At 39.1% G+C, this 18,734-nt stretch overlaps 2 protein-coding genes across 2 annotated transcripts; one reads left to right on the forward strand and one right to left on the reverse strand.

The window, feature by feature from the left end:
* On the forward strand, positions 1–13,103 carry LOC129179209 (gastrula zinc finger protein XlCGF57.1-like). Its single transcript, XM_054772140.1, has 2 exons — positions 1–301; positions 5,508–13,103. The coding sequence occupies exons 1-2, from the start codon at positions 205–207 to the stop codon at positions 7,241–7,243; spliced, it is 1,833 nt and encodes a 610-aa protein (XP_054628115.1). The 5' UTR covers positions 1–204; the 3' UTR covers positions 7,244–13,103.
* Positions 9,870–16,452, reverse strand: LOC129179223 (zinc finger protein 260-like). Its single transcript, XM_054772182.1, has 2 exons — positions 15,792–16,452; positions 9,870–13,804 (listed from the first exon to the last, which is right to left on the reverse strand). The coding sequence occupies exons 1-2, from the start codon at positions 16,261–16,263 to the stop codon at positions 12,627–12,629; spliced, it is 1,650 nt and encodes a 549-aa protein (XP_054628157.1). The 5' UTR covers positions 16,264–16,452; the 3' UTR covers positions 9,870–12,626.
* Between the last annotated feature and the right edge of the window lie 2,282 nt (positions 16,453–18,734).

The following is an 18,734-nucleotide window of genomic DNA, read 5'->3' on the forward strand; positions in this document are numbered from 1 at the left end:
TCTAGCGTCTTTGCTCCGAAGCAGTGTGATTCTGGAAGTCTGACACTAGCTTCGAGATTTCGGGTTCATTTTACGACCTCTAATAACAACGAATACATCAAAAACTGGTATTTTCTAAACCCGACGAAACGGAAGTTGAGTTTGGAGTGCTATCTGAAGTGAAGATTGAAGACGTGATAGAAGATGAACCACTGCTAGGCTAAGATGGCGACGTCCAGTCAAAGAGAAGGTGGAAGAGAATCAGCGCCACCAACTCCTAGCAAATCATCGACGGAGAAAAAGCCCCAAACTGCAGATAACGGTGAGTGAGTTGAAATTTCCAACAACGTCTTTTTGGAGGGTATCTTAAACCTTGAGAATAGAGTTAAATTTAGTTTAAATTAGCCGACCATGCTGAGCAATTTAAACAAAGATCCGCCATGATTTTTACCTTCAGGAAGGCAGCGCAGTTCAAGTCAGAGTAGAACAAAAAATGTGAAAGACAAATAAATAAAATATTTGTTGTTCTGCTACAAATCACACTATGTTTTGAAAAGTGGCGGTGGACATAAAGGGACTGTATGCAACCAAATGAAATTTTTGGAAACCCAAAAATATAAAAACATAACGTCGAGCGTTTGTTATCAGTAGTGGTTTAAAAGAAGAGATTGTGTCGAAATTTTAGGACAAGTTAAAAAAATTATAGAATTTGCATTTTGCACATTTGGATCATAATGAGGTTTTAAGTAAAGCTACAATATGGAAAAGCAAGAAGGGTGAGTGGGACAAAAAACACTTTGAAAAATTAATTTATTGAAAACAACAATTAAACTGAAAATTTAAAAAGTTTAAGACCATCGCTCAAAAAATAACAAACAACTCTCAAAGCAGAACAAAAAGTGTTCTCAGTAGGACTCAGTAATACGTAGCTCTTGTTATTCACTTAAAAAATGGCTTTGGGCATGCTTGATGCGAGTGTTTCCAGGAGGCTAGTGGGAACATTGCTCCAAGTGGTGAAGATGGCTTCACCAAAGGGATCAACTGTCTGGAACTGACGGCCATTTTTATAAACCTCTCTTGCCATCCACCCAAATTTTCTCTATGGGATTTAAATGAGGGGAACATGCAGGATGGTCCAAAAGAGTGATGTTATTCTCCCTGAAGAAGTCCTTGGTCAAGCCAGCATTGTGAACTGCAGCGTTGTCCTGTTGAAGAACCCAGTTGTTACCACACAGACGAGGGCCCTCAGTCATGAGGGATGCCCGCTGCAACATCTGCACGTAAGCAGCCGCCATTTGACGACCCTGCACCACCTGAAGCTCCAGTGTTCCACTGAATGAAAAAGCACCCCAGATCATGAAGGACCCCCCTCCACTGTACCGGGTAGAAAACATCTCAGGTGGGATCTCCTTGTCATGCCAGTAACGTTGGAAGCCATCTGGACCGTCAAGGTTACATTTTTTTCTCATCAGAGAATAAAACTTTTTTCCACCTTTCAATGTCCCATGTTTGATGCTCCCTGGCAAAGTCTAAACGGGCAGTTTTGTGGCGTTGAAGGAGACGAGGTCTTTGAATTCTTTTTTTGTTTTTTTTAAACCTTTTTCCCGCAGATGCCGTCTGATGGTTATTGTGCTGCAGTCAGCACCAGTAAGGGCCCTAATTTGGGTGGAAGACCACCCTGTGTCTTCATGGACAGCCAATCGGATCCTCCGGCTCAGCGAAGTGTGATTTATTTATATATTTATTTTATTTTATTTTATTTTATTTTTTATTTTTTTCTTTACCACTTGACTTTTTTTGTTCCATAATGCTCATTATCTTTAAAAAAAAAAATGTAGAATGACTTGCTGAGCCCAACCTCAGCACGTTGCGAGAAGCTTTGCTTATGCATCTCGACAATCCGACCACGTTCAAAAAGAGAAAGCTTCTTAGCTTTAGTCATCAGGAGGGCATGACAGTGTGAATGCCTGATAGAAAATAACAAATTTGAACAGATTTTGGCTTTTATAGCCTGTGGTCTTAAACTTTTGATGAGGTGCTAAACAACCTATTTCAGTTTTTTTTTTGTTGTTGTTTGTTTAAATTACAAGTTCCAAATGATTTTTGTCTCACTCCCCCTTCTTGCCTTTACATATTGTAGCTCTACTTAAAACCTTCTTAAGATCCAAATGTGCAAAATGCAAATTCTAGCAATTTTTCAAGTGGTCTTTTTATCAGGTGTGTATCTGGCCTTTATGCCTGTCTATCACAACTGTCTGGTAGTGGTATGCACTTTTGCCAACTCCTCAGTAAGACGAGTATGTCTTGGCTGCCCTAGAAGTCGTTAGATGACGTCATTGCTTAAATTGCATATGATGTAGTCAGAGATGCTGTAGGAAAAAAGCATAACCTACTAGAAGAGACAAAAAAGTGAGTAAAACACCTTATGTTTCGAACTACATTTATATTTGAGGCTTAGTTTGTTAATTTAAAATTGCCCATCACTTCATAAAAATCAAATAAGTCTAATGATCTCTGTCAGCGCCTCTCAAAGTTGAGAGAGTGTAATAATTACATTGGGATTCGCCTCTTGGAAAATGTGCAGGTCACATTATGTAAATGGAACATAGTTGGTGCTTTAGGAGTTTTTTTTATAGAGCTTAATAGAATAGTTATGTTCACATAAGGATTGTGGATGATGTGCAAAATTCCCAAAAAAAAGTGCAGTTTTGTTTTGACGTCCCAGCAGAATCTGTCATAATTCTACATTTGATCCAAGTTACTTAAGATTTATCAGATCAAAACAAGTAGATGTTGGGACTGCACCCTTAATCAACGAGCTGTTCTATTTCTACTTGTTACATTTGGCTGAGTGCCAACTTTACAAGCACCGGTGATCACCAGTTCCACTTTATAACACACCTCATACGTAGAGGAGATCCATGGTGGCAATATAGCAACATGGTCGCTATATTTAGCAAGTAGTGGTGTGCATTAGGTGAAGACAGGAAGTGTTTTTTGTGCCATGCATTTATTCGGTAATTAAATAGAAGCGGTCAACAAAGGTGAAGTATTCACCGCGCAGGCAAGCAGGAGTGGAACACCACCTCCAATTGTGCAGAAGTATCGTCATTCAATGGTCAGAAAGCTGCATAAACCCCTCCACACAGCAGCTCAACCCCTGACCAGTGACACAGCCAAGACTGAGCTTGACACACTCCATCGCCTGGCAGCAGTTTGCCTTCCTGGTGAAACACGCATGGGTGTCTAAAGTTCCAAATCTGTGGAACTTGGCTCAAAAATAAACAAAAACCCAGCAAAAGTGGAAAAATAGAGCAAAAAGGCATAATGTAACTAGAAAAGCTAAAATCATGATTAGTAATAACGAAAAAACACAAAGATTTGATTTGTTGTTTTTTTTTTATTGTAGATGGGTTTTTTTACATTAGAAATATAAAAGGACAACTAGAAAGCCTTGACATAAATAGACAAAGACCCGTAGAGAAGACAAAAACTGTGAGCTGGTGTTGTTCAACTACAAGCTGGAACTATTAATGCTGACACCTTCTATTTAAAAGCCAGCTTTCAAGAAATGCTGCAAACGTCCAAATTGCCTATGAGAAAATACATCTCACAAACGCCAATTCCGCAACTTTACAGAGTGAAAGATGACATATTAAAGGAAATACTGCATTATTAGGAGTTGTCACAGAGTACGTCATTGTCATTAATACGAGTGTCTCAACTAATGAGCTTTTTTATTTAGAAGCGAACCGTCTCTCGGCAGATTTTTACATTTGAACTGCTAGCTAAAATTTGGCCTGGGAGCGACTAGTTTCGGGCAGACATCGCCGAGGACAGCTATTTGGGGCTTGTGTCATTGACAATGGATCTAAATATTATTAGTTCTCACTAGCGTTACTACCGGGAAATATTTTCAACACACACGTAGCATACGTACATTATTATTATTATCTGATGTATCTTATTTATTATGTATTGTGCAAAGCCATGACAGGAACAATATCAAATTAAAAGCACTTTGTGCATTCCCACATAGTATCAACATTTGGGACCAATATGAAAGAAAGAAAGAAAAAACAGAAAAAATACAGTAAAGTAGTCTTATCATGGGAGACGATTCATCGCAAAGTTAAATTTCACGTTCAAGGACCGTGAAACAAGTCGCTGCTAGCATTAAACATGCAAACATTGAGAATCTGCAATGTAAATAGTCATGAAAATAAAGAAAACATATTAAATGAGAAGGTATCAACTTTGCTCTTTTTCCCCCATTTTTGCTGTTTTTCAGTTTAGAAAATATTGCAACTTTCTTCTTTAATGATCTATTGTAAGTTTTCTTCTCATGATATTATGACTTTATTCATATTATATTTTGACCTTATTTCCATTATATTATAACTTTTTCCCCAACCTAATTTTCCAAAAATTACAACTTTGTTTCTCATAAGAAGACAACTTTATTTTTTAATATTTCAACTCTATTCAACTAAAATTACACATTTTTTTTATACTATTACAAGTTTATTCCCATAAAATCGCACTATTTGCAGCCACGGGTCGCAAATGGCCATTGGAAACTCCTACTTTAAGGGACCCAATCCACCTATTAAAGGGACTGTTTGCAACCATTATCCGCCTGCCTAGGGGGCGCTAATGTACTGAAAGTGTTATATCCTGCCCTCTTCCTGCGCTGAGCAAGTAAGCTATGCTCCATGTAACACACTAAGGTTGTCACAAGGATTGATGCTTTGATACCAAGTCAAGATCAACACGCAACAAATTGATCAATACCTTCTTATTTATGTATCATCAGTGTCAACTATACAACTTTTCCCTTGGCAAGCGGTATCGATTCTCGGACTGAGGCGGCTGATATGGTGTCAGAAGAAATACAAACATAACTGAGCAGTCGGCGCCAAAGAAGAATGTCTGCTGTTTTTAAAAAAAAATGGCTTCAACAAGTACGGGGAAAGCATATGAAGTCAGCTCATAACCCAGGTAGTAGTAGTAGTCACGTGTGGAGATGCTTCACATTCGAGACGGATGAATGCGCTGCAGTTATAAAGACACACAAACGTGAGGGATTGTAAGGATCAAAAGTGCCTTTTTCTGTTTATATATTTTGTTGTTCAATTAAAAAAAGTTGCGCTTCTGTAAATACAATTTTTTAAAAAACAAAAAAAAATTGTCGCTCTTCCTTAATTTTGTGGACTTTACTTCCAAAACAAACAATATTCCAATAAGACTAAAATGCTAACCAAAGGCGATGCCAACATAGAAAGAAAAAAAATCGTGAGAGTGAAATAACCACTTCATTTCACTCCAATGTCGTAGTTGTTCATTTACCTATGACAGCAGAATGACATGTTTTATGGAGTACTTTCATTTTGGTATTTGTGTCGTAAGCACTTTAAAATGATCCACACAAACATATTAAGTGCAAATAATTAAACTGTTAACTTATTACTTACTGTGAAAATGAACTATCAATAGGTAAATAATGTAAATATAATTGTGTCCTGCAGATGTCCAGCAGCTGACTGGTCACCAAGAAGAATGTCCCCCTCCTTCACCGGAGCAGAGCTTCACTTTCAAGCAGGAGGATCCACAGCCCCCGCGGGTTAAAGAGGAAGAGGAGGAACTCTGGATCACTCAGGAGGGAGAGTGTCTTCTAGGGCTAAAGGAGGCTGATCTCACCAAGTTGCCACTGACTGTTGTCTCTGTGAAGACTGAAGACCATGAAGACAAACCACCTGAGTCCTTACGTTGGTTGTTTCCTTCATACGTCCAGCAGATGATTGGTTGTCAAGAAGAGTGTCCCTCTCAGCTGCAGGGGGGGATCTCCACTTTGAAGCAGAAAGATCCAAAGACCTCCCACGTTAAAGAGGAAGAGGACGAACTCTGGATCACCCAAGAGGGAGGGTGTCTTCTTGAGCCAGAGGAGGCTGAACTCACCAAGTTGCCACTGACTGTTGTCTCTGTGAAGACTGAAGACCATGAAGACAAACCACTTGAGTCCTCACAGCTTCATTGCAGTCCAAGTGAGGAGAACAGAGGGGCGGAGCCTCCAAGCAGCAGCTCACCACAACACATGACAACAGAAGCTGATGGAGACCACTGTGGAGGATCACAAGCAGACAACCTCTTAGCTCCACTATCAGATAGTGATGACACAACGTCACACTCTCCTGAGGATGAAGACAGGGACGACACCCAGGGGCCTTTGAGCAGTGATACAGACTGGGTAGGCGATATGAGGACTCATGCTGACAACAAACGCTCTGAATGCTCTAAAAAGAAGACAGGGACGAAACATTTCACCTGCTCAGTTTGTGCTAAAAGCTTTTCTTATGATCGTGAGTTAACTGTACACATGCGACAACACACAGGAGAAAAACCTTTTGATTGTTCCGTTTGTGGTCAAAGATTCTCTTATCAGTCAAATATGGTACGACACATGAGGATACACACAGGGGAAAAACCATTTTGTTGCTCAGTTTGTGGTAAAAGATTCATTCACAAGTCAGACATGGCATCACACATGAGAAGGCACACTGGAGAAAAACCCTTTAGTTGCTCACTTTGTGGCAAAAGCTTTTCTCACAACTACAGTTTGACGTATCACATGCTGAAACACACAGGAGGTCACATGCTGCAAAACACAGGAGAAAAACCGTTTGCCTGTTCTGTTTGTGGTCACAGATTCTCACAAAACTGTACTTTGGTATTACACATGAGAACACACACAGGGGAAAAACCTTTTAGTTGCTCAGTTTGTGGTAAAAGATTCTCTCGACATGAAAATATGGAGATACACATGAGAACGCATACAGGAGAAAAACCTTTTAGTTGTTCCGTTTGTGGTCAAAGATTCTCTCTAAAGTCTGTTTTGGTGTCACACATGAGAACGCACACAGGAGAAAAACCTTTTGGTTGTTCTTTTTGTGGTCAAAGATTTTCTCAAAAGTCTGCTATGGTATCACACATGAGAAGGCACACAGGTGATAAACTTTTTAGTTGCTCAGTTTGTGGTCAAAGATTCTCTCATAAGTCAAGTATGATACCACACATGAGAACACACACAGGAGAAAAACCTTTTTGTTGCTCAGTTTGTGGTCAAAGATTCTCTCAAAATGCAACAATGGTCATACACATGAGTACACACACAGGGCACAAACTTTTTAGTTGCTCAATATGTGGTAAAGGCTATTCTTATAAGAAAAGATTGACAACACACATGCAGACACACAAGGCAGAATAAACATTTTACTGGCCAGTTTGTGCTAAAAGATGACCAAATCACAGAAGCGTAATGTCACAAGTGCAAGCTTCTTAAAAGTGGTGCTCTGCTGTCAGTATGATGTCAGGTTTCCTCTTGAGTTCATGTGCTGTTCATAGTGTACGTCAGTGATCATGAAATTGTGTTTGTGTTGTACAGTGTTGCACAGGTGTTTTCATAGCGGGCTTTGTAGGCAGCATAGGTGTGTCCCATTACATTTGTTAATTACCTGTTTCTTTTTAGCTGTTTTTTAGAACACACAAAAGAGAAAGACGTGTGTTCATGTCTTCCATAAGGATTATGGATGATGGGCAATATTCCAAAAAAAGTGCAGTTTTCCTGTTTTGGACGGCCTCGCCACAATACCCGTTTCGAATTTAAATGTGGGACATTGGAAGGTATATGTTTTATTCCCTGAGTAGAAAAAATGGAACCTTGACTGTCCTGATGGCTGTCAATGTTACTGGCGTGACAAGGCGATCCCACCTGAGATGTTTTCCTTGATCTGGGGTGCTTTTTCCTTCAATGGAACAACAGAGCCTCAGGTTGTGCAGGGGTGTCAGACGGCAGATGGCTATTGGAGATGTTGCAGGGTTCTAAATCCATGTCAATGTAATGTGTGTTTATTTCATAAGAACTTAATATTTAACGTATTTTGTGTACTGCACTCTCAAGTGTTCATTTACATGGTTAATAAGGTCACATGTCATGGCTTTCTAGTGTGTGTCTATGTATATATACAATTTAGATTAAAAGCATACAATGAATATAGATTTGCTTTCCCAATGTATGTTAATATAGTGTAAAATGGCATTTTTGGACACATTTACCATTTATATTGTTTTTCTATATACTGTAGCTGTAACAGTGTTTCCATTCATAAGGACGTATCAATAAAGGAACGGATCAGTTTAAAAGAGCCTCACCGTAATTCAACTGGGGATATTAGAATTTAAATTTTAGAAAAACTTTTTAGATTATACTATATAATTCTGTGTTCTTTTTGAAAATTGCTTTAACTTCTTCTTTCCCAAAAGGTACATGTATCAAATCTGTCATCCTGCTTGCTTTTCCTCGTTTCTGTCTGCTTCCTTATTCCCTTTCATCCCTTCAAGTGCATGCACCCAGCAGAGCCCCGTTTCTCTTTTTAACATGCATGGCATGCATTCAATATTTCTGAAGAATTACCGCTAATAGAGTATATCCAGCCATCTGTTTTCTATGCCGCTTATCCCCACTCGGGTCGCAGGCAATAGAGTATATGTTGGTATATATTATACATATATTAGCTATTGTGATATTATTAGATTGATGGTTTACGTTGTTGCGCATATTAATGGCAATAAAGACGATTTTGATTGCTTTTCCATCTCTTTCTTCCTCAACGCTCATCTTGAGCAGTCTTCAATACCGCTGGAAAATGGCAGCAGTGTGGCGTCGAAAATGCTTCGACCGCCATCGAAGAAGAAAATGGCGGAAGTCAGAAGGGAGAAAACGGGAGCGATATTTGGTGGCGACTACGTTGGCGGCCGTCAACAAAAGTTTCACGTGTAACACATTTATATAGATTTACAGCAACGAATGCCTCAAAGATTCGTCTTTTGCCAAGCCCACGAAACGGAAGTTGAGTGTGGAGCATTGGCGTGCTGTCGGAAGTGAAGATGGAAGAAGTGATAGTCACTACGCAATACGTACCCGGACCGCAATCGATTCAACTGGGTTCTACGCACGTGATGTGCAGAGCGCGTCTACATCGGCAGTCACATGTTAGGCATGTGTAATCTATGCCATTCGTCGATCTATTTTAACGCAACAAACAATATACCCCCTCCCCCACTCCCAAAAACGTTATTAGGATAGATAGAAAGTTCAGAAACGACAACATAATCGATCTTTTTTTTAAATATTATATCCATGGTGCAAGTGGAGACTTTATAAGCCCTCTTTTCTTTGTTATTTATTATTTTACGTTTTTTGTCGCCACTTTGGGACTAAGCAGGTCCATCGCGAGAATATTTAAAAAATGAGTGAGAGTGACCAACAGGCACGCACTTGGAACACTGAACACGCACGTTCGCCTTGCCGCTATCCAGGCACACAAACCGCAAGCTCCAGCCAGGAGCTCAGTCCCCCAAACCCGACCGGAGGTACCATGACACACACGTACACCGGCTCGCCTCGCGCTCACAGGTTGAACGTTTCTCTATTTATATAGAAATCTATATAGATATGTATATACATACATATGTATATACTGTACATATACTGTATACATATGTATACACATATACATATGTATATACATATCTACATATATCTTAAAATAACCTCCCAATATATTACATATATGAAGTACGGTTATTGACCATTTATGCTCATACATTTAAAAAATAATCACAACCACAGCACGTGACGTTACAGAAGCGCTGTCGTAAACGTTTGCTCAAGGAGGAAGTGACGTAGTCCTCGTTCCGGTTACGTATTGCGTAGTGTACATGGACCACTGCTATGCTAAGATGGCGACGTCCATTCAAAGAGAAGGCGGAAGAGAATTAGCGCCACCAGCTCCCAGCACATCATCATGACAGTGAGCTGATGGACAGTGACAGTGGACATAAGGGAAATAAATAAAAATAAAAATAAATAAACTCATTTTTGGAAACCAAAAAATATAAACACACCACCACTGGCTAGCACATATGTTACCAATAGTGATTTGATAGAACAGCTTCTACTACAAATGTCTATTTTTACACAATTACGAATTAAAAAAATATTCTGAATCCACACAAGTACAAGGAAAAAGGAGATTTCACAGACACAATGTACAGTTTGAGTCTATATTCTAAAATGATTAGATCAGGCAGAATAACAGACCGCCCTTATCGATAATATATTATTATTATTAATATATTCACCAATGACTTTGATAATAACATAACCAGTGGCCTGTAAATCAGTGACATCAGTGAATGACATAATTGTTCTCTCATGCTTGTTTTTTATTCTTTATTATTACACTGATTATATCATAAATATTGCATGGAATGCAGGAAGTGAATAATATGTACTGTACGTATTAAATAAGCTTTGCTTCCTCCTACTCCTCTTGGACATGTGGAACTGTGAAGTGTTGATTCATGAGATGTATTCCATTGTAACCTTCATGCATGTTGAAATCAACTAAACCAAACCAAACCAATCGCATAAAAAGCGACTGACAATTTGCAGTCATTGTGTGGTTATGGAATTCATTCAACGATAGCTAACATTAGTAGGTCAAGTTAGCCACATCCCGATCATTAACTAATGCAAGTGTCCCCTACTCAAAGAAATGTTCGAATGCTTGCGTACTTTAGAGTTTATCCAAGACTATTGACTTAATTTTGATCAAATTACACCTATTTTTTTCCATTTCCAACAATTTCAACTCTATACTTGTACATTTCTTGTCATAATTATGGCTTTATTCCTAATTTGATGTTATTCCCATAACATTACAACTTTTCCACAACCTAATTTTCCAGAAATTACAACTTTCTCATGATTAAAAAAAAAAAACAACCAAAAAACATCTATATATATATACATATACACATATATATGTATACATATATATAGATGTATATATATATATACACATCTTTTCTTTAATATTTCAACTGACGCCAAAATGACGTTCTATTTTCTCGTTATTCTCGTAATTTCTTGTAAGACTTTTCCTCGTTAGACTACAACTTTCATCTCTTAACATTTTGACTTTATTCTTGTAAAATGATGCTGATTTTTGTACATTTTTGCTGTTTTTCTTAGTTGTTAAATTAGTTGCTCATTAAATTATTCATTCAGAATGTGCTGCAGGCCACACTTTGGACTCACATGCTTCAAATGATAGGAAAATAAAGATCCTCTATTGCCCCTCACAAGACACGGTGTACGGCATTTGAGGCAAAAGGTGATCACACCGGATACCAGCTGGATTTTGGACCCCGTTTTGGAGTGGCCTTTTACTGTGGCCAATGTATTCCTCACTTGCTGTCTTATTAGCATCTTGATTTGCCACACCAATGCACATATTTAGACAGATTTGTGAATACTTGAGAGGCCTTTTGTGTACAAAAAGAGTTTAAGAACTTTGAGTTCAGCTCATGTAAAATGGGAGCAAAACAAACCTGCTGACTTCATATTTTTGTTGACTATTTATACAAAGCATATATACCTATAGTATATTATATACTATAGAATTTATATTTTTAAATTTCATCAGGACATAGGTCTATTACATATGTTTTTATCCCGGGGAAAAAAAAGAAATGTATAGAAATGTTAACACTCAGAGCCCACAAACAGGATACAAACTCAACTAACACGTGGCGGAAGTTATAAATCTAAGTCCAAGAAGGCGCTGTCGGCAGGTCTGGCAGAATCCAATATTTTTTTTTCCCCAGACAAAAGGATAGAAAAAATGTTATTCACTTATCACTTTTTGTACCATTTGAAGTGAGCATGGAGCCACTCTTATTAGGGTGTGACCTTTTATTCTGGTTGGTCTAATTAGACTGATGGTTGCCTAGCAATTAGCATGTTGGCCGCACAGCCAGGAGATCTGGGTTTGTATCTCCATTGAAACATTTGTGTGGAGTTTGCATGTTCTCCCCGTGCAAGTGTTTTTTTTTTCCCCAGGTACTCCAGCTTCCTCCCACATTCCAAAAATATGCACGTTAGATTAATCGGAGACTCTAAATTGTCCATCTGTATGAATGTGAGTGTGAATGGTTGTTTGTCTATATGTGCCCTGCCATTGGCTGGCGACCAGTCCAGGTTGATTGCCCAGATAATTCAAATGATTATTCAACTGGACTTAGATATTTTTAAAAGTATATTTTAAGAAGTACAAAGCAGAAGTTAACAGTACAAATATTTACAAAGAAATACAATAAAAATACTCTTTGTCCCAAAAAAGGACACAACATAGTCAATGTCATCCATAATCTGATGTTTGCTTCACAGTGCAGTTCCTATCTCGGTATTAAAGCAGATGGAAGCGTTGCAAAGTTGGAGGAGACTTTGTAACTTGCACGCAGTGTGCATGTACAACACTATTATAAGCACATTGTCACAACACAAACACAATTTCATGATCATTGATGGGCACTTGTGTTGTCCAAGAAAAGGAAGATGAGAGCAAAATCCATGTTGTTCTCAACCAATCAAAGTTGTGTAGCTTTTGTTATTGGCAGCATACTAGCTTATGAGGAAAGTGGTATCATACACATCAGCTCAGCACTTTGGAGGGGACTTCTTATGAGTAACATAACACTTAATGATCTGACAATCTTTTAGAACCACCTGAACCAGAAATCCTTTATTCGCTGTTGTGTGTCCGCATGTGTATGGTCAAACTGATCTTATGTGAGTAACTTTTACCACAAACTGAGCAGCTAAAAGGTTTTTCTCCCGTGTGTGTTCTCAAGTGCGCTACCATATTTGACTTTCGAGAGAATCTTTGACCACAAATGGAACAACTGACATGGCGTTCTCCTGTGTGTATTCTCATGTGTGATACCAGAGCTGAATTTAAACAAAATCTGCGACCACAAACTGAGCAACTAAAAGGTTTTTCTCCTGTGTGCGTTTTCATATGTACCACCATAGTTGTATTCCGGGAGAATCTTTGACCACAAACTGAGCAAGCAAACGGTTTCTCTCCTGTGTGTATTCTCATGTGTAATACCAGACCGCTCCTTTGAGAGAATCGTTGACCACAAACAGAACAAGCAAACGGTTTTTCTCCTGTGTGTTTCAGCATGTGATAAGTCAAACTGTTTCTGTGAGAAAAGCTTTCACTACAAACTGAACAACTAAAGGGTTTTTCTCCAGTGTGCCTTCTCATGTGGGACACCATAGCTGCATTGCGAATGAATCTTTTACCGCACACTGAGCAACTAAAAGGTTTTTCTCCTGTGTGTATCCGCATGTGTTGTGTTAATTTATACTTCCTAGAAAAGCTTTTAGCACAAACTGAGCAGGTAACAGGTAGCGTCTTCTTTTTAGAGCATTTAGAACGTTTGTCAGTGTGAGTCCTCATTTCACCTTCCCAGTCCGCATCGCAGCTCAAAGGTTCTTGGGTGTCGTCCATGTCTTCATCCTCAGGAGAGTGTGACGTTGTGTCATCACTATCTGATAGTGGAGCTAAGAGGTTGTCTGCTTGTGATCCTCCACAGTGGTCTCCATCAGCTTCTGTTGTCATGTGTTGTGGTGAGCTGCTGCTTGGAGGCTCTGCCCTTCTGTTCTCCTCACTTGGACTGTGATGAAGCTGTGAGGACTCAGGTGGTTTGTCTTCATGGTCTTCAGTCTTCACAGAGACACCAGTCAGTGGCAACTCCTTTGGTCCTAAAAGACACTCTCCATCCTGAGTGATCCATAGCTCCTCCTCTTCCTCTTTAATGTCGGAGGACTGTGGCTCCTCCTGCTTCGAAGTGAAGTGCGTCCCCTGTGGTTGAGGGGGACATCCTTCTTGATGACCAATCAGCTGCTGGACGTCTGCAGGACACAATGCTATTTATATTATTCACGTATTTCAATGTTGATAGTTCATGTTTACAGTCAGTAAGTAAAGAGTTTAATTCATTGCTCTTAAGATCAGCGAAGCGCCGATCATGCTATTGGCTAGGGGGGAAAAGTTCGGACAATTCTAAAGGTCCCCCAACTGCCAAGGGCCCCAAAAATAAATAATTATTAAAATATAAAAAGGAGTTTTAAAAAAAAGAAAGATTTACAATATTTCTACTTGATTTACTAGGGGTGTCACGACACGCCCAACTCACCAGAAGACAGGATGCACGAGATTGCGTCCACGAGAACGAGAGATTTTAATATAAACTTTTTTTTTTTAAGTACAATAAAAAAATAAGACTGGACAAAAACTTTTTTTTTTATTCAACCGAGTCACAAAACAAACAGGTGTGCTTTGAAACGTTTATTGTTCAACAAATTGACGCCAAGACATTATTGTGAACATTTAAGACCAAATAAACCACTGCTATGATGATAATTAGGGATGTCCGATATTGGCTTGTTTGAGGATATCCGATGTGCCGATATTGTCCAACTCTCGATTTCCAATTACGATATCAACCGATACAGATACAGTCATGGAAAAAATGATTGGACCATCCTTGTTTCTTCAGTTTATTGTTCATTTTAATACAAGTAAAGGTACTTTTGCTTGGACAAATATAACAAGGACAACAAAAATAGCTCATAAGAGTGACGTGTTTTGGCAGTACAATGCTATAGCTATTCATGTAAGAACTTAAATGATTTTGGTTATTATCAAGAAAACCGTGTAAGTTGCTTGATATCGGCTCTTAATTGAAACTCTTATGAGCTGTATTTCATCATCGTTATGTTTGTCCAAACAAATGTACCATTAGTTGTACCAGGCATTAACATGGATCAGTAAACTGAAGAAACGAAAGGTGGTCTAATGATTTTTTCCATGACTGTATGTGTAACAATTTTTTTTTTTAGCTGGCGGCGCCACGGTGGCTGACTTTCAAGCAACTCTGCTTGTTCTCCTACTATTATTATCATCTTTGAAGTAATATATTTGATCCCATGGATATGGACTTGTCCACGTCGAGCACATTTTTTGTGATTCCCTGTTTACTCATTGAGGAAAGAAGCGGTATTGAGGCATAGATAAGATACATACTAAGATACAAGCTAAGCGGCTAGCAAGGAAGTGGAGATTCAAGCCTTCAGCACCTTCTATTATCGAGAGAAACGTGAATTCACTACCGAACAAGATCCATGACCTGACAAAAAACGCCAAGACCTACCTAAAAAAACGCAGACATTGATGTATTTTGTGCGTGTTGATATTGACTTGGTATCGAAGGATCGTTTCTTGTGACAACCCTTGTGTGCTACATGGGGTGTGGCTTACTTGCTCAGAGCAGAATGAGGCCGCTATCAGCACATTCAAATGTTAGCGCCCTGGAGGGTGCCAGCATTCAAACATAACGTTCTTGCTTAGAGTACGAAAGCCGAATTAGTTAATGATAGGGTTATGGCTAAGTTTAGCTACTCATGTTGGCTATAGTTGAATGATAGCCTATCATAACCATACAGTGACTTACAATTGTCCGTCGCTTCTCTGAGACTGCTTTTGCGTGCGTGCACGCGCTGCGTACGTGAGTTGCAACCAAGCCAAATTACATAAATTATGCAGTTTAATTCGTAAATGTGTAAATATAGACATTTGTAGTACAATCCGTTCTGTCAGACCAGTATTGTTAACAAACGCTAACCGGCGGTGGTGTTTTTATATTTTATTGTTTCAAAAAATGTAATGTGGAAGCAGTTACATACACGCTCTTTATGTCAACCGCCACTATCCAAAACATATTTTGGTTCGTAACAGAATAACAAATTGACACAAATTGATTAGTCTTATTACCAACTTCTCAGTCCCAATCACATTTCCACAGTAAACGTATTATTGTCTAGTATCGTTCTACATTACCTCCAGTCCTCTGCACGTTGATGTAAGGAAGTTTCCCAGCCTTTCTTGCTTGGTCAATTATCAGCAACAGTCTATTCCTCTCGTCTTGTGGAAACATCGCAACAAGCACTGCAGATGTGCTACTCTTCCTCCAGATCTCTTCTTTCAAATCATTATTCTCTTTGCACGTGCCCTTTTTTAGCTCTTCCGGTTTCTTCCTTTGTCTTTCACGTTCTATGTCTTCTGACTTAAACTCCGCTGCCTTCGGTAAGCTAACAATCATGGCGGGTCTTTGTTTAACTTGCTCTGCAAGGTCGGCTGATTTCTCATTTACTCTCTTTTCAGGGCTTAAGATAGCCTCCAAAAATATGTTGTTGGAAACTTCAACCCGCTCACGGTTATCACCTGTGGGCTGTTTCTCCGTTGATGGCGTTGATTCTCTTCCGCCTTCTCTTTGACTGGACGTCGCCATCTTAGCATAGCAGTGGTCCATCTTCTATCACGTCTTCAACCTTAACTTTAGATAGCACTGCAAACTCAACTTGTACCAATCTTTGATGTGCCCATTGCTATATTTGCCGTGAATCGATACAACTCTTATACTTAAAACTTCTGCCGAAATCTCCGCAAAACCACATTCGTTCAGATCGCCATCTTGGTCGCCACCAAATTTCGCTGGCTGTTGTTCTTTTTATTTAAAGGCGGATGGCACTCATCATAAAAGGTGCATTACCGCCACCTACTGCATCGGAATGTGAACCATTTCCTACAATACCCTAGCACTTTACCACATTTACATGTACACTGCTCAAGAAAATAAAGGGAACACTAACATAACGCAGTATTAATATACATATATCATTTATATATACATATAAATGATATATGTGTACCCATATATCGGTGACGTGCGGTCAGGTGTCTATGAGGAAAAAAAACAGCATTTTTTTAGTGAAATGCACACAGACTGTCAACTAGAGCTAGATTTACAAACACGTCAAATGCAAGATATTCGTATGCTCCGCTGAATTAATGCATTACTTTGACTGCAATGAGGGAGGATTATAGACCCAACTTCACCAGGAGGTGACAGACTTTTACAACAAGTTATCAGAACCTTTCCTAGGAGGGTGAGCAAACTGCGGCCCATTGGGGATTTCCAATTTAAAAAAAAAAACCTTTAACATCGAAACTGTAGGTGGCAACATGACTTGCACTGCTACTGAGGCACGCTTGAGTCGCCAAAATGGTCAAATGCAATCTATAGCTTGAACAAAACAGCAATCCAAACACATCACGTCAGCATACATGACACACAACGTGACCTACCTAAAGCACCACGTGACCATACAAATAAATATCTACGCACAATATCTATGCCAAAAAACAACATATTAAAGATCATATGACTATGACAATAAGCATGATTGCAATAACCTTGACATAGTTAATAAAAGGAACTCTTGTATACAAAGCCAGCGTCACTAGCAGTGCAAAACCAAAGAAGATGTGGATATCAACAGGAGAGGAAGGACAGGATAAATAGAAAGGGAAAAGGAAAGGAGGAGGAGGAAAAAAGGGCGGAGAAAAAAAAACTTTTTTTTTTTTTTAGCATTTGTGTACCTGTATACTGTATATGTGTATACTGTATACTGTATATGTATATACAGTATGTGTGTACTTGTGTAGGTGCAGATGTAAGTGTATATATATATGTATGTGCGTGTTTGTATGTGTATGTACACACATGTATGTATTAGCAATTGATGTGCTACAAAAAGGGGATAGGATTAAATAAGCTCTGCTTCTTCCTACTCCTTTTCGGACATACGCATGTTCGAAATAAAAAATTAAACCAAAAACCAAAAAACACCCATACTGTATATTCCCGGCGGAAGGCATGCTGGGTAGCTTGTGGTACTCCTTCTCCCAACATTTTGCTGTTTGTCGCATTTTTGCTTGTTTGCAAAATAACAAGGGTTATTTATTTATTTTATTTTATTAAGGGTTCTTTATTTATTAAAGGAGGTCGTCAGAGAAGTAAACAAGGAGGAGTTAACATACTCTTGATATCCAGTATTTTTTTGTTCGTAGCTCATGACTACCCAGCATGCCTTGCGGGCATTTGAAAATAACAGTGTTAAATCACGTGTTATAGTTAGCACTTAGTTTATCACCCACTTGGTAGTAGTAGCAGTTGACTGATGTGATGCATTGCTGCGGATGTGTTGTGTTTTCGTTTTGTCGCTCTGTTTGATGACCACCAAATATGATGGCCTCTCTGCCAAATTTTTTAACCCAATGTGGCCCGCGAGTCAGAAAGTTTGCCCGCCCCTGATCTACTTCATATACAGACAAAAAGGTAAAACAGATGTTTTTCAGTTAACAAAAATAAATACATGGGACTAAGAAGTATTTGAAAACAATTTGGATTTTTTTTTAACCAAAGTGAATTACTGTAGTGTCTTTGTTTTTTTTTTGTTACCCTCTTAATATTAAACAAAACCTCCCTCTGAGTGCCCTTCCCGTGCCTACAGTACTCCGAAGTGAGTAAAGGTATCCGTGCTAATCCTGTCCCAGGATGCTTAGCCTGTCCATCGTAAGCTTTCTTTGAATGAATGACTTTGCCTCTGTCCTGCTGTCCTCCGTGTCCTGCTGTCCTCCGTGTCCTGCTGTCCTCCGTGTCCTGCTGTCCTCCGTGTCCTGCTCCAACATAAGTGCCTGCTTTGCCAGCTGATCTGCTTCTTCATAGCCTTGTGTGCCCCGAAGAGAAAAACTTTATACCAATATTCTCCCTGTCAAGTCTGTCCAAAGTTTCATATATTTCATTCATGACATCTTGCCTGCTTTGTGATTTAAAATACTTTATTGACATTAATGCTGAGCTTGAGTCTGAGCAAACAACTGCCTTTTCCACTTGTGCCTCTTCTACCCACTGCAGCACTGCTGATATTTCCAGTAATT

Source organism: Dunckerocampus dactyliophorus, chromosome 4 (assembly GCF_027744805.1).
Source record: "Dunckerocampus dactyliophorus isolate RoL2022-P2 chromosome 4, RoL_Ddac_1.1, whole genome shotgun sequence".
NCBI lineage: Eukaryota > Metazoa > Chordata > Actinopteri > Syngnathiformes > Syngnathidae > Dunckerocampus > Dunckerocampus dactyliophorus.